At 37.2% G+C, this 12,348-nt stretch overlaps 1 protein-coding gene across 14 annotated transcripts in view; it reads left to right on the top strand.

The window, feature by feature from the left end:
* NAV3 (neuron navigator 3) overlaps window positions 1–12,348 on the top strand; it is a 515,975-nt gene that overhangs the window by 384,018 nt on the left and 119,609 nt on the right. For 12 of the 14 annotated variants that reach the window (XM_068190278.1, XM_068190277.1, XM_068190279.1 and 9 more), the window contains 2 exons: window positions 807–1,845; window positions 9,353–9,468. In XM_068190278.1, coding sequence (XP_068046379.1) covers window positions 807–1,845; window positions 9,353–9,468 — 1,155 coding nt within the window. The remainder of the gene's footprint in view (window positions 1–806; window positions 1,846–9,352; window positions 9,469–12,348) is intronic. The other 2 variants (XM_068190274.1, XM_068190287.1) reach the window with 1 other exon arrangement.

Consider the following 12,348-nt stretch of genomic DNA (forward strand, 5'->3'; position numbering starts at 1 on the left):
TAGTTTGATTATTGCATAAGGAGCCTTGTTCTCATTCGTTCTGAAGATCCACTGAAGTTCCTGGATGATGCAAATGTAATGAATGTGCCAGAGCCTTCTGTACCTACCTGAGTTCAGAGCCAAACCAACTGTCATTGCTGTACCCACGCAGATGATGTATCACTGTAACTTTAAAGTACTGACACTGGTGAAATTGTTGATAAATTTTTTTCCTACCTATGAAAGTGTACTGGGATAAGTTCCTGAAATGAGCTGCTAAATATTGTTAGCAGTACTTAAAACCAAGAAATGTATTGCCACCAGCCTTTTTTGCGTTTATGACTATTGATTTTATACATTTAATTTCAGTATTACTAAGTCCTTCTCCTCTCACCTTAGCTTTCTAGCACATATTTTTCTTTCGCTAAACATCAGACCCCTCTTTGTCCAGTTTTGGTTTTCTGCCACAATTGTAGCATTCTTTTTTTTCTTCTTCAGTGTTTTGTTATGAACAAGTGATTGGAAACATGAAATATTAAAATATTAAAAAATAAACTCTTAACTTGGAAGGCTTGATTCATGTAATGAAATTGTTGTAACGAAGATGTTTCTGAGGCTTCCTTGGACTTGTGGAAGTATCAAACACCATGACAATGGAGGAAAGAAAGGCGTATTCTGTTAGCATCCTTCATGTTCCATGCACATATAAATGATGTTTATTTTAGACCACATGTACATGTGTTTTAAATGCCAGGGAATATGACATCACCCTCAAGCAGGAGATGGGAGACTAACTATACCACTGTGGTTTTTTTCTGTTTTTTAAGCAGATTCACCAAAAGGCCCTCACCCCTCTTCAGGCATGAATGGAAATGTGCAGCATCCCACCAGCACTGGGCAGCAGCAGGTCTCTGCCATACCCTCTCCAAGTGCCAGCAAGCCTTGGCGCAGCAAATCCATGAATGTCAAACACAGCGCGACCTCTACCATGCTGTCTGTGAAGCAGCCCAGTCCCGCAACCTCCCCTACTCCAACTTCAGACAGGCTCAAGCCACCCCCTTCTGAAGGTGTGAAGCCCCCTTCATCTGGACAAAAATCTATGCTGGAAAAATTCAAGCTGGTTAATGCTAGGACTGCTCTGAGACCTCCTTTGTCACTAAGCTCAGGACCCAGTGACAGTGGGAGAGAGGATGACAACTTTTCTGAGTGTGGTGAAATGGATGTCTTAAGTGGTGGGGTGAACAGTGGCGGCTCCACAAGCAGCAGTCCCAAAGTATCACCCAAGTTAGCCCCTCCAAAAGCTGGCAGCAAAAATCTCAGCAATAAAAAGTCTTTGCTACAGCCAAAGGACAAAGAGGAAAAGAACAGGGACAAAAACAAAGTTTGCACTGAGAAAGCAGTCAAGGAAGAGAAGGATCAGGTCATTGAATCATCTACAAAGAAGAGCTCAAAAATTGCAAGCTTAATCCCAAAGGGAAGCAAGACAACAGCAGCCAAGAAAGAAAGTTTAATATCATCTTCTAGTGGGATCCCAAAACCTGGATCAAAGGTGCCAACAGCAAAGCAGAGTACTTCTTCCGCATGTACAGGGAGTAAGGAGGTTGAAAAACTGAGGACTACAAAAGGAAACCAGTCCCAGTCAACACCAAAACCTCAGTTTAGTGAGAAGGCTTCTCCTTCCTCTGGTGTTGCTTCTTCTGAAGGGAAAGAACCAAGTGCTGCTCTCCCCCCAGGATCTTCTGTTGGTCTGTCAGCCTCGATGGCTGCAGGCAATGGCCAAGGCACAGGAAATGGTGTAGTCCAGCTTCCTCAGCAACAGCAATACAGCCACCCCAACACTGCCACAGTAGCTCCTTTCATTTATAGGTAAGATCCTGGAGAAAATTGGGGTTTGTGCTACCATTTAGAAAAGAGAGCTAAAATGGATTAAGTAATGGTGGATCATTCTGTTTTCCCCCAGTTTCTGTCACAGCATCATGCCACTGTTTTCCTAATATTATTTTTAATTAATGTTACTGTATGAACAATTTCTTATAAGAACTCTGAGTCTTTACCTTGTACAAAAGCAATCCACTGCAAATATTTGCTATTTAACATTCAGAATGTTTTGATTAGAAATAGAGATCATGTGGTACATTCTCTGTGCTGCCTTTGAAAGGTCACAGCTGAGTCAGGTTTCTAGTATGAATATTCTTGTTTGCATTCTAAGAACCTCATCATCTATTTGCTGATATCCGATAATATTTGCTTAGAATTCACCATTCTTTAAAAATATCATAAAATAAACTCATGATGTTTTCAGAATGTGTAACGGTACTGGTGGATATTTGAAGAAAAAACATTTACAAATTTCTACAAGTATTCAAAAATTCTTCAACAGTTTGTGTAGACAGAAAAGGTTGTTGTTTGCAGGTCTTTTCCTGTTTAGTTTTCTACATGAAATAGGTGTAGATGCAGGCAGTTAATTTTTACAGGCAATAGTAACTCTTCAGAGGGGCAAGGCTCTGGTAAAGAAGAATGAACAGTTTAATGTATCAACATTTCTCTGAATTTATTTTGCTATATGATAGAGCAGTTGACAAGAAGTTGGGAGAGTCATTGTTGTACAACTCAGAAGACAGAAAAAGTGTAGAAAGATTGACAGGCTGATTTGAATAATGTTTTCAGTTGTCAGTTGTTGGAGGGTTTTAGCTACGGTTGTGGATAAATTTAACATCTGATAAAATGACAAATACATTATTAAGCAAAATGTACTGCTGATTTTTGTTAGTGACTAGTACTCTGGATAATCTTGGCTAAAGATTAAAGAGGTGATGAAGTAGGCTCTGAGAAAGTATATATCATTACACACAACTAAACATAGCTTCAGAACCAATCTGGATGACTGATTAATTCAGAAAATCATATGGGAGGAAGAAAAGGCTCAGTATGGGTTATATTTATTCTAATATGCAGTGGAGCCTCTGGAGTTTCAATTATACGTATCACTGGATGCACTTAATATGCATGTGACAATCTGGAATAACCTCAGTGTTACAGAGGATTTCTAGTGTGATACATGGGACAGCCTACATATGTGTTAGGGTGCATATACAAGGAGAGAGAAAAAGGAGTTATTCTTTGCCTTCAGATGTATGTGCTGCTCAATGGCTATTTTACTACATTCATTGCATGATGGAGATGTCTTAGTTTTGTTTTAAGCTTTGCCTTGAAGCAGTATGTATTTTGAATATTAAAGGGTGATAGTAGCATGCATCTTCCAGTAATATTTCTTATTAATAATTGTCTCTTTGCTTCAAACAAACAGCAAAGGAGTATTTGAAGTTGAATCTCACATGAGAATAAAATTCTCAGAGCCAGTGTCTGATCTCAAAATGCCATAAACTCAGAGTAAAAGACTGACTTTGATGAGGTTGCTTCAATCTGTATCTCTCAAACTGAGTGCAGAATCTGACTAAGAAATACATAGTAACTAAATTCCTTTTAAATCTCGAGAGGTTTGTAATAATGCACAATGATTTAATAGAAACATATAAATATAACCAAGGATAAAATATCCAAATTTTCAAAGTCGGCACATTTATTTCTGTGGATATATGCTAAGTGGAAATGAGAAAGAGCTGGGGTACTCTATTTACATTTTTTGTTCTTCAACATAATTGTTTTCAAAGCAGTCATCACCATTAATACACAGAATTTTAGGTGTGCTTTTTAACAGCTTTATATAAGTTAGTAAACACTGATTACCATTTAGACTAACAGGGATTTTTTCCCCAGCTAGAAGGAATATCTAGGCTCTGTGAGTTTGTACTTAAGTCCTTGTAAAAAATTTCAATAAAATTTAGTAAAAATACGGAGTTAGCCAAAGTTCTGCAGAATCTTGTAATATACTTGTGTCATCTATTTAGACCGTTAGCACAAGCATAAATAAGCTAGTGCTTTCTTGATTTGTTGCTGATACCTGCAGATACCATGTATTTTGAAATATTTTTTTGTTAACCAAGAGTCTATTACTGTAGATTTGTGAGAAAAATGAGGTATTCCAAGGAGTTTTTTTGAGACTGCCCTGTATTTTCCTTAAATAATGCAAACCTATAACAGTTACTAATAGTCATGTTTTCAAGAAGTCTATATTTTTATTAATGGACTCTTTTAGGTGGAGGTTCTCAAGTGGTATATTGCACTATTCAGCTTTGCAGTCTTGGTGCTTTGCCCTATCTGATATCACATGGTATTTTTATTCCTCTTAAATACCTGATGTCAAAATTCATACGGGATTATAACTTCTCTTCAAAGATTAGCAGCAACAGTCAGAGTTGCATTTGAGATTATCTAAATGGGTAAAATTTAAATTCCTCCATTCTGCCAGAAAGTGATTCTTTATTTTCAAATGTGGCTGTGGATATATTATTTACAGTCCCTTATGTGTCCCCTCTGAAGCTGACTGCAGGGTCCAACTGATGTAAGACTGAAGAAGATGTAATTTATTTGCCAGAAAGCTTGATAAGACAGATACAGTAGGAAGGTATAAGAGACTGTATAATTGTTTATACCAGTTACTACTTAAAATTACACATTCTTCCACTTAGACAGAATTGTAGGAGACTAGAAATTGTACCATTTTCCCAAGTCCCTGAAACTTGTATTGAAATTGGCCTTAGACTTTAGCTGTCTTCCTAGTAGTGCTTAAATTTCAAATGGAGAAGAGTAACACAGAAGTTTAGTACTTACTAGGCTACAGTGCAAATGGAAGGAAAAAACTACATTAATGACAAAAAAAAAAAAGTCCTGCTGAATTTCAGTAGGAGAACATTAAGTTGTAACTAGATGCATGTACTGCACTTCAGCTTTATTTTATTAACTCCTCCAGTAACCACTGTAGGGGCTTAGTAAGTCTCTTTCCCATGGCTGAGATACAGAATCTAAAGCTCTCAGATCCCAGGGCCTGTATTGCTCAGGAATTGCTTACTTCCCAAAATGCCGAAAGTATAGAAATTGCTGCAGAGAATTAGCTGACCACTCATCATCCCGAGCTGCACTTCTATGTTGTGCATTGCTTAAATTTCCATTTTTCAGCTAAGTTTTAGTTTGATGATAGCAAAATCTGGAAGATGTTTCAGCAGTGTCTGAATCGCACTCTGGCAGAGATATTCTTCTAGTGCTGAGCTACAAATACCAGTTTGGCACTTCTGTTGTCCCTGCAGAGTAACAAACTGATAACTTCAGCTACCTGAATATGTTGGTGTAGAGAAGATGTTGCCTTCTCTGAAATGCAGGGTGAAAGGATAAGAGGTAACAGATGCAAGTACAGCAGCGGAGGTGCTGATTGAAAGTTAAAAAAATATGGGTTTAGTTTGAGGGTGGTGAAAAACTTTGTGCAGGCTATAAAGTTGTGGAATCTCTGTCCTTGGGCATGTCCAGGATCCAACAAATCAAGGCTCTGAGCAACTTAATGTGACCAGACCCCCTTTAAGAAAGTTGTTGGACCAGATGGCACCTAGAAGATCTTTCTGATCTCAATTACTTTATGATTCTGTAAGGACAGAAGTGTTCAATAGATAGGGCAAAAAAAGGATATATCAGTGTAATCAATAAACATGTTACTGATTACTGAAACTTTCTTCCCAACTCCATTACTACGTGGTGATTAACACAATTGTTTTTCTAGGCCATAATTTCAAGGGTGAGCAGGACGTTCAGAGCAGTGACAGATGGCAAGGAGGATATATCTGGTTTCATCTCTGGAAGTACAGTGACATTCAATTCCAGATGCCTATTCAGTATGTTTTTGTACAGGCTTAGGGAAAAAAATATACTACTCTTCAAGGATCCTGCAACCATAACATGTGCAGGGTTTCTTGAAGCTATATTAACGTCCATTTCAACTGTGGAGTTGAAACTAAGTTTACAGAAAAAAAAAAACATTCTATCAGTTAATTGTGTTTGCTAATAATAGATTACGCTGCTGAACATATTTTCTTCAATAAAGTGAAGATTCAAAGTCATACTACAGGGCTTTATTGATTCCTGTTATTTACAATGCTGCTTTGAAAATAAAGCAACAGTCACTACCAAAGTTTTGCAGTCATAGGTAGTGCTAAAGATTGTCACTCACCAGTTTTAGTTGTAACAAATACATGGTCTACAGACACATCCTCCCATTTTTCCATGATTGATTTTCAAGTAATTGTGCAAGAAAAGTTTCCATTGTGGAGGTGTTAGTTTAAGAGATGGGAAGAAATGAAGAAATCATTATAAACACATATTTGATTAATTCAGTTCTTTGACTGAAAAAGGTGTTTTACTTCTCTTCGATTGCTCTTTTTAAATATGTGAGGAATAATCCCATTCCCTTCCTTCTTTTTTGTGAGGCTAAACCAAATCAACTCTTTCTGGTTTTGTGTTTGTTGTTTCTTGGTTTTGTGTTTTTTTTTTTTTTAGAAGGGTTTCTTCTTCCCCATGAGCATCCTAGTAGCCCTTCCTTGCATCTGTTCCCAATTTAACTCACAATTCTTGAACATGAGTGATTGAACTGCTCATATTACAGACGTGGTCCTGCCAGTCTGTTACACTGACAGTGATACACATATTCAAGACAGCTGCATCTCAGAGAGCTGTTGGAAAAACGCCATCATATTCATCTGATATCTTTTGGAATGTCAACTAAAAAGCAAACAAATCTTTGGTGTTATCTGTGTTTAAGGCTGGCTATTTCGTTAGAGACAGCCAAGTGGTTAGAGACCACTTATTAAGTAGTGCTTCAAATTCTGTTCTTAATTACCCTGCACAGGCTCATTTTAATCAGAATGAATAAGCTTGTGCAGGTCTGGCTAAAAGAAGGATCTGTCCCATTAAGTGAGTTTGATACTCTTACAAATAGGTAGCATGTAACTCAGTGGGTTGGAGATAAATATATTCTTTGATTCCCATGATTAAAATAGAAACAAATTGTCCTGTTTTCATGAAGGTTGCCTAAATTAACCTCCACTGTAGATGCACAGCACTGGAAGAAATATCACTGGGCTGGCTTTGACTACACTGAAATTCTTTTCCCTTTTCTTGATATCAAGAGAGATGCAAGAATTTAATTATATTTAAGGCAGTGGTCTGTGAATAGGTAGAGGATAGAGGATCATTCATTTAGGCCGGTGTGCAAAGTTAATGAGAAGGATCACTTAATTTGCTGCTTATTTGCTTCAAGCTTAATCTGTGCTGCAGTCCTGCAGCGATCACTTGAGTCCTTCATAGGATTAATACATCTCACTGAAAGACATTAAAGCCTGAAGTACACAAGACAAACCTCAAAATTTCATTTCCCATTTTTAAAAAAAATTAGAAGAGGCATTTATATTCTTGGTCCAATGTATCACAACCCACAAGGGGCCCACAGCAATGCAACTTGAAGTTTTAGGTACCCAGTGTGTACCTGGACCTCCTTGATCCCCAAGAACCCCAAAATCCTACATCAATTTACTTGGAAATCTTCCGCCCCTAGACTAGTCTTTCACCATTCTCAGTGCTTCTGGGCTAAGCTCAACTCCAGTGAAAATCAGGGCCTTGGCCATCCTGCATGAAAAGGCAGGACTGGTGTGTAAGTGCTGGCAGCCAGCAGCCCCTTGGAGAGGTGGTAGAAAAAGAGCTATTTGTGAGAGACCTGTTCCCTGTTCCCTCCCTGCGGTATCTCCATCGCAGCTGCCCAAGGGCTGGTGCTTTCTAGTCCATCTGTACCACAACAAATAACCTGTTGTCTCAAGTGAGCAAAATCCATAGTCCTCCATGAGATTTCTGTTGTTTCCTCAGACAATTAAAATTTTAATGATTCAAAGCCCTTTGGGAAAGCAAGCTGGACCGTGGAGTTTCAGAGTGAGTTCACTGCAGAGGGATAGAGTGATCTCTTTTTTTACTTAAGAGTCTGTCCTCTCAAGCATCAAATGTAAAAATACATTCAAGGTTGGCAGGCCATATTTAACCTTGCAACATGTGCTGAGCTTGTGTTTCCAGTAGTGTGTGACAGACAGGAACCAAAAATAGTTTTTTTTAGAGAGCATTTGTTTGTTTCCAGTATCTCAAAAGTACAGAAATTGGTAAGAAAACAGTGCATCTGATCAGGCATAATTTACATTTCTGTTTCTGAGTTAGATGATTCTAATCAATGGATTCCATCATGTCAGTACTTGTGCTGCTCTTTGTGCAGATATCTGTTTCCTCATCTATTGTTTTGAATTGCTGAACAAATTCGTTCAGTAAATGTAAAGAAAATATTACCTGGAAATTTATTTCATAAAATAAGTTGCTATAAAATTATTTTGAGAGATAAGTCACTGTTTTTATGAGTTTTATTTATAAAATACCGATATATCACACAGTTAATTGTTCCTCTTTTAGGTTTAGTTGGTCATTGGAAACACTATATGGTGAATTTTGAAAATTGAACTATAACTGTCACACTTTAAAATTAGGATATAAATATTTTAATAGTCTTTTAATAAATCAGAAGAGTGACTGCTGTTCATGTCAGGAAAGCTGGAAGAGGTTAAGCTCTAAGTGAAGTTCTTTTAAAATTTCATTTCAAGAAGTGGCTAATATATCTTTAGATGTGTTCTTTTACTGCATACACATGGTAGTACATGTTGCTTTTTGATGACATCATAGTTCAGCAGTTCCAGGGTAAAGTAGATTCTACAGCTGTTCCATAAGAAGAGGCAATAGGTGTGTGAGATATTTTTTATTATAATCAGTGTGCTCATGTATTTCTTGCTATTTACCTTCATATAACAGAAAGTAACTGTATTCAGTGAGGGGTTCCCATTATAATTTATCATTGATATTCACAGAAATATACCCTCAAAGCAAATATGAGCTATTTGTTAGAAAGTTAATTGAAAAACTTGTATTATCCTATTCCCTAGTGTTTTATAAGGGGCATTATCAAAAGAAGCTGCACATAGATTTAAATATCTGGGCCAAATTTCCATCCAGCCTTGCATAAGCGTTTTCCCACATGGCCTTTCTCATTTAATATTTCATCAATTACAAGTTTTTATTTCCTTTATGTATGTGCAGGGATGTGACTTAACCAATATAAATGGATTCTGACTAGATCTGGTTGACAAATCCTTCAGAAAAAAAGTGAGGAAAAAATGGCTTAAAATTTCACAGAATTAACTAGAAGTTGTTTCTGCAGAGAGAGAGAGAAAGCCTAGTTGCTTGTATATTTGTGTAGCTGGACTTTAAACTAGCATAATAAGAATGTGACAAAATTTATATTTTCACCCTATATTGATATGATTCTAGATGGAGCTGCAAGTAGTACTTTTTTCCATGAACACATGAATGATAGATAATAATAATCAATCTTCTTGCTTGATTTCAGAACTCTCTCAGAAAATGACAGTACCTCTTTACCACCTGCTGACTCCTGTACTAGTCCTACTAAAATGGATTTGTCGTTTAGTAAGACTGCCAAACAGTGCCTAGAAGAGATATCTGGTGAGTAACAATGAGTCAGGAGAAGACTGTGAACTTCTTTATTTACATCTATTTCTTACAGGCAGCTTTGTGATGGGTTGAAATAATACTTCTGACCTCCAATCATGAGGGGTATTAAATACACAGAAAATTTAGGTCGTGCATATTTAGTGCTTCAAATTCACTGTTACCTATTTGAACTAGTTCCTTCTGTTCAAATACCTTCTTAATCATTTTACAGAAACTGGGTTTTGACAATCTAGGGTTTCAATTAATTGTTATTTCATTTAATCATACTGAATGTTCCAAGAAGAGTGGTAGAAAGTCGACTTCAGAAAGTTTAACACTCTCATTTAGTAACATCAAATTAAATCATAACATCAGAACTGAGACATAAATTACATAATATACATGTTCCTTTTAATAATGAATCTGTATTCTGAAAACAAGCAAGTCCTTACTATTGTACCTGACCTGTAAGCTGCTGCTAGAGCTAAGCTGGTAAATTTGTGTTACAAGGAATTCTTTATAAACATGGTTTAAAGTCCTTACTAGGTTACAAAGCTGAAGGGATGGGGTATTTTAGTCATATTGGAATAATTCCTTTGAAGTCACCAGAACCATGCTGAGTTACATCAGCATTGGGTCTGGCCATGACTGCCTATCCATGCAAAAAAAAAACACCTCACTTTCTCATGAGGACTGAATTGCTCTGCAGGGTTGTGTACAAAGGGACTCTTTGCACAAGCTGTTACTTGGGGGATTAAGGGTTTATTTTTACTGTTGCTTTGTTTTGTTTTCCATTAGCATCCTTAATCTTATAATTTTACAAAAATTAAAGGTGATACCCTATCTCACTGGTTTTACCTATAGTTTTGCCCTTTTACCACAAATTTTCAACATTTAAATGGATTTGTAATGAGTCTTGGTTCTTCTCACACAGGGTATAACTCACTTAAAGCACTAATTTGACACATCAGTCCAAAATTATCTCTCCCCCAGAAGGGAAATCAGATGCCCAAGATTTATGTGGATTGTCTTGACATTTAGCTGACTCCTACTGAAAGAGGTTTTGTCTTGGTTTGTCTCAGTCCCTTTGGAAATTTTCTGACATCCTTTATTTGCACAGCCAGCTTCTGTGATAAATATGTCACTCCGAAACATGGTGTAATGTTCTTTGGAGGTTATGCATACCTGTTAAAATAGAAAAGCGTTTTTAATTACTCCAGAAATTGGACTCCTTGGTCTAATATATATATATATATAGAGTTTAACTGAAACACTTACCACAAACCAAGAGATGCTTCAAGGAATCATCCAGAGATGCTAGAAAAACCCCAAACAATTCAATACCTGCTGAAATGATCAAACAGAATATCATGTCTGATGACCTTTTAATGTTCTGAACAGAAACTAAGCAGCATCAAAAAGAAGAGAATGACAGAAAGAAAACTAGATACCAGAGATGTTTCTAGTCTGATTATTTAGACTCTGGCATTAGCTGTTGATTGGTATAAGAGGCTGTGAAGCAGAACCACTGGGAAAATGTGGTCAGTGATTTGCTGTGTGCGTAGGGAAACAGAGATGTGTCACTCGTATTTAACTGTTAGCTGCAAAAGGAATAAAGGGATCAAGTACTATATTTGCATAATAATTAATTTTCTGTGTGGATGATCTATCACCAAGTCATTGGTGATTCTGTTGTTAGTTCTGCATGAAGAAAAGCTCTTGTGACAGTTGTTCAGAGGAGTATTCCATGATGGATTAGCTATGAGAAAGGGAGTTAAAGGGAGTTATGAGAAAGGACAGTTAAACTATTTCACTTAAGAGCATCTTTATTCTGATATGATGAAGGGATTACACTAGTAGTAGCAAAGAGATAGGCAAGGTTAATTTCCATGGTCTAGTCCCTTGTTTTCAGGGTATTAAGCAATGAATATCTAGTTTCTTTCATTTTGATATTATGTTTTTTTCTGAAATTGTCAACTGTTGCTGTGGGTGGGCATCATCTTTATATTATCTTGGTCTTATTTTGAAACTCAGTAGCCACCACATTAGCACAATATGTTTGTAAACAGTAAGGATCAGTAAGGATAATGCAAAAGAGTGAACATCTGTGGAAATCACTAAGCAGCTTGGAGGAGTGTGTTCATAGAGTGCTGTCCCACCTGTATTGTGTTTCTGCTTCATCAATCATTATTATTTTTAAAGTGCCAGATATTTAGAACTAAGGCTGCCATCCTCAGTACTAGAATATTTTAGCCAATATTGTATAAACTTTACTGTTTCTCTACTTTCTGAATATTTAAACATTTCTGTTTGTTATTGCTTCTTGGCTGAAGATTACTGCTCCCATAACCAGCCAAACTGTTCATGTCAGAACTCCTAATCCACTTCAGAGCAATATCAGCCAAATGAACCTAAACTAATGCTTTAAGCACGTCTAGTTCAAGACCTCTCCATAATAAAGACAAAAGTTGGATGCAGAAAAAATACTCTTAAAATTATTTAGGAGTGGTTGGCCAGGCACCATTCTCCTGGTGTAATTCAGGAACCAAGTGCAAGTTAATTTCCTTGCTGTAGTGGTGAAAAGTCATGTCTCTGCTTTCCGTGTCCAGCAAGGTAGTTCACATCCCTTTGCTACTGTCTAAACAGTGTGATAGGAAAGAAGGAAGTAAAGCAAGAATCTCTAGAGGGAGTTTTCAGTCCTCTTATGCTCTGTCTTCCTCCTTCAAGGGAGCTGGTTACCTTCATAGCCTCTCCTGTCTTCCAACTCAGAGCTGGTGAAAGGTAGAGTCAGAGCTCAAGCCGTGTGTTTGCTGTCCACTGCTTTGCAAATGATTACTTGGTTTTACCTGCACAGCCATGAGAAGAGAGTAGTGCTAGAAGGCAAGGGAGGTG

Source organism: Anomalospiza imberbis, chromosome 5, assembly GCF_031753505.1.
Source record: "Anomalospiza imberbis isolate Cuckoo-Finch-1a 21T00152 chromosome 5, ASM3175350v1, whole genome shotgun sequence".
Lineage (NCBI taxonomy): Eukaryota > Metazoa > Chordata > Aves > Passeriformes > Viduidae > Anomalospiza > Anomalospiza imberbis.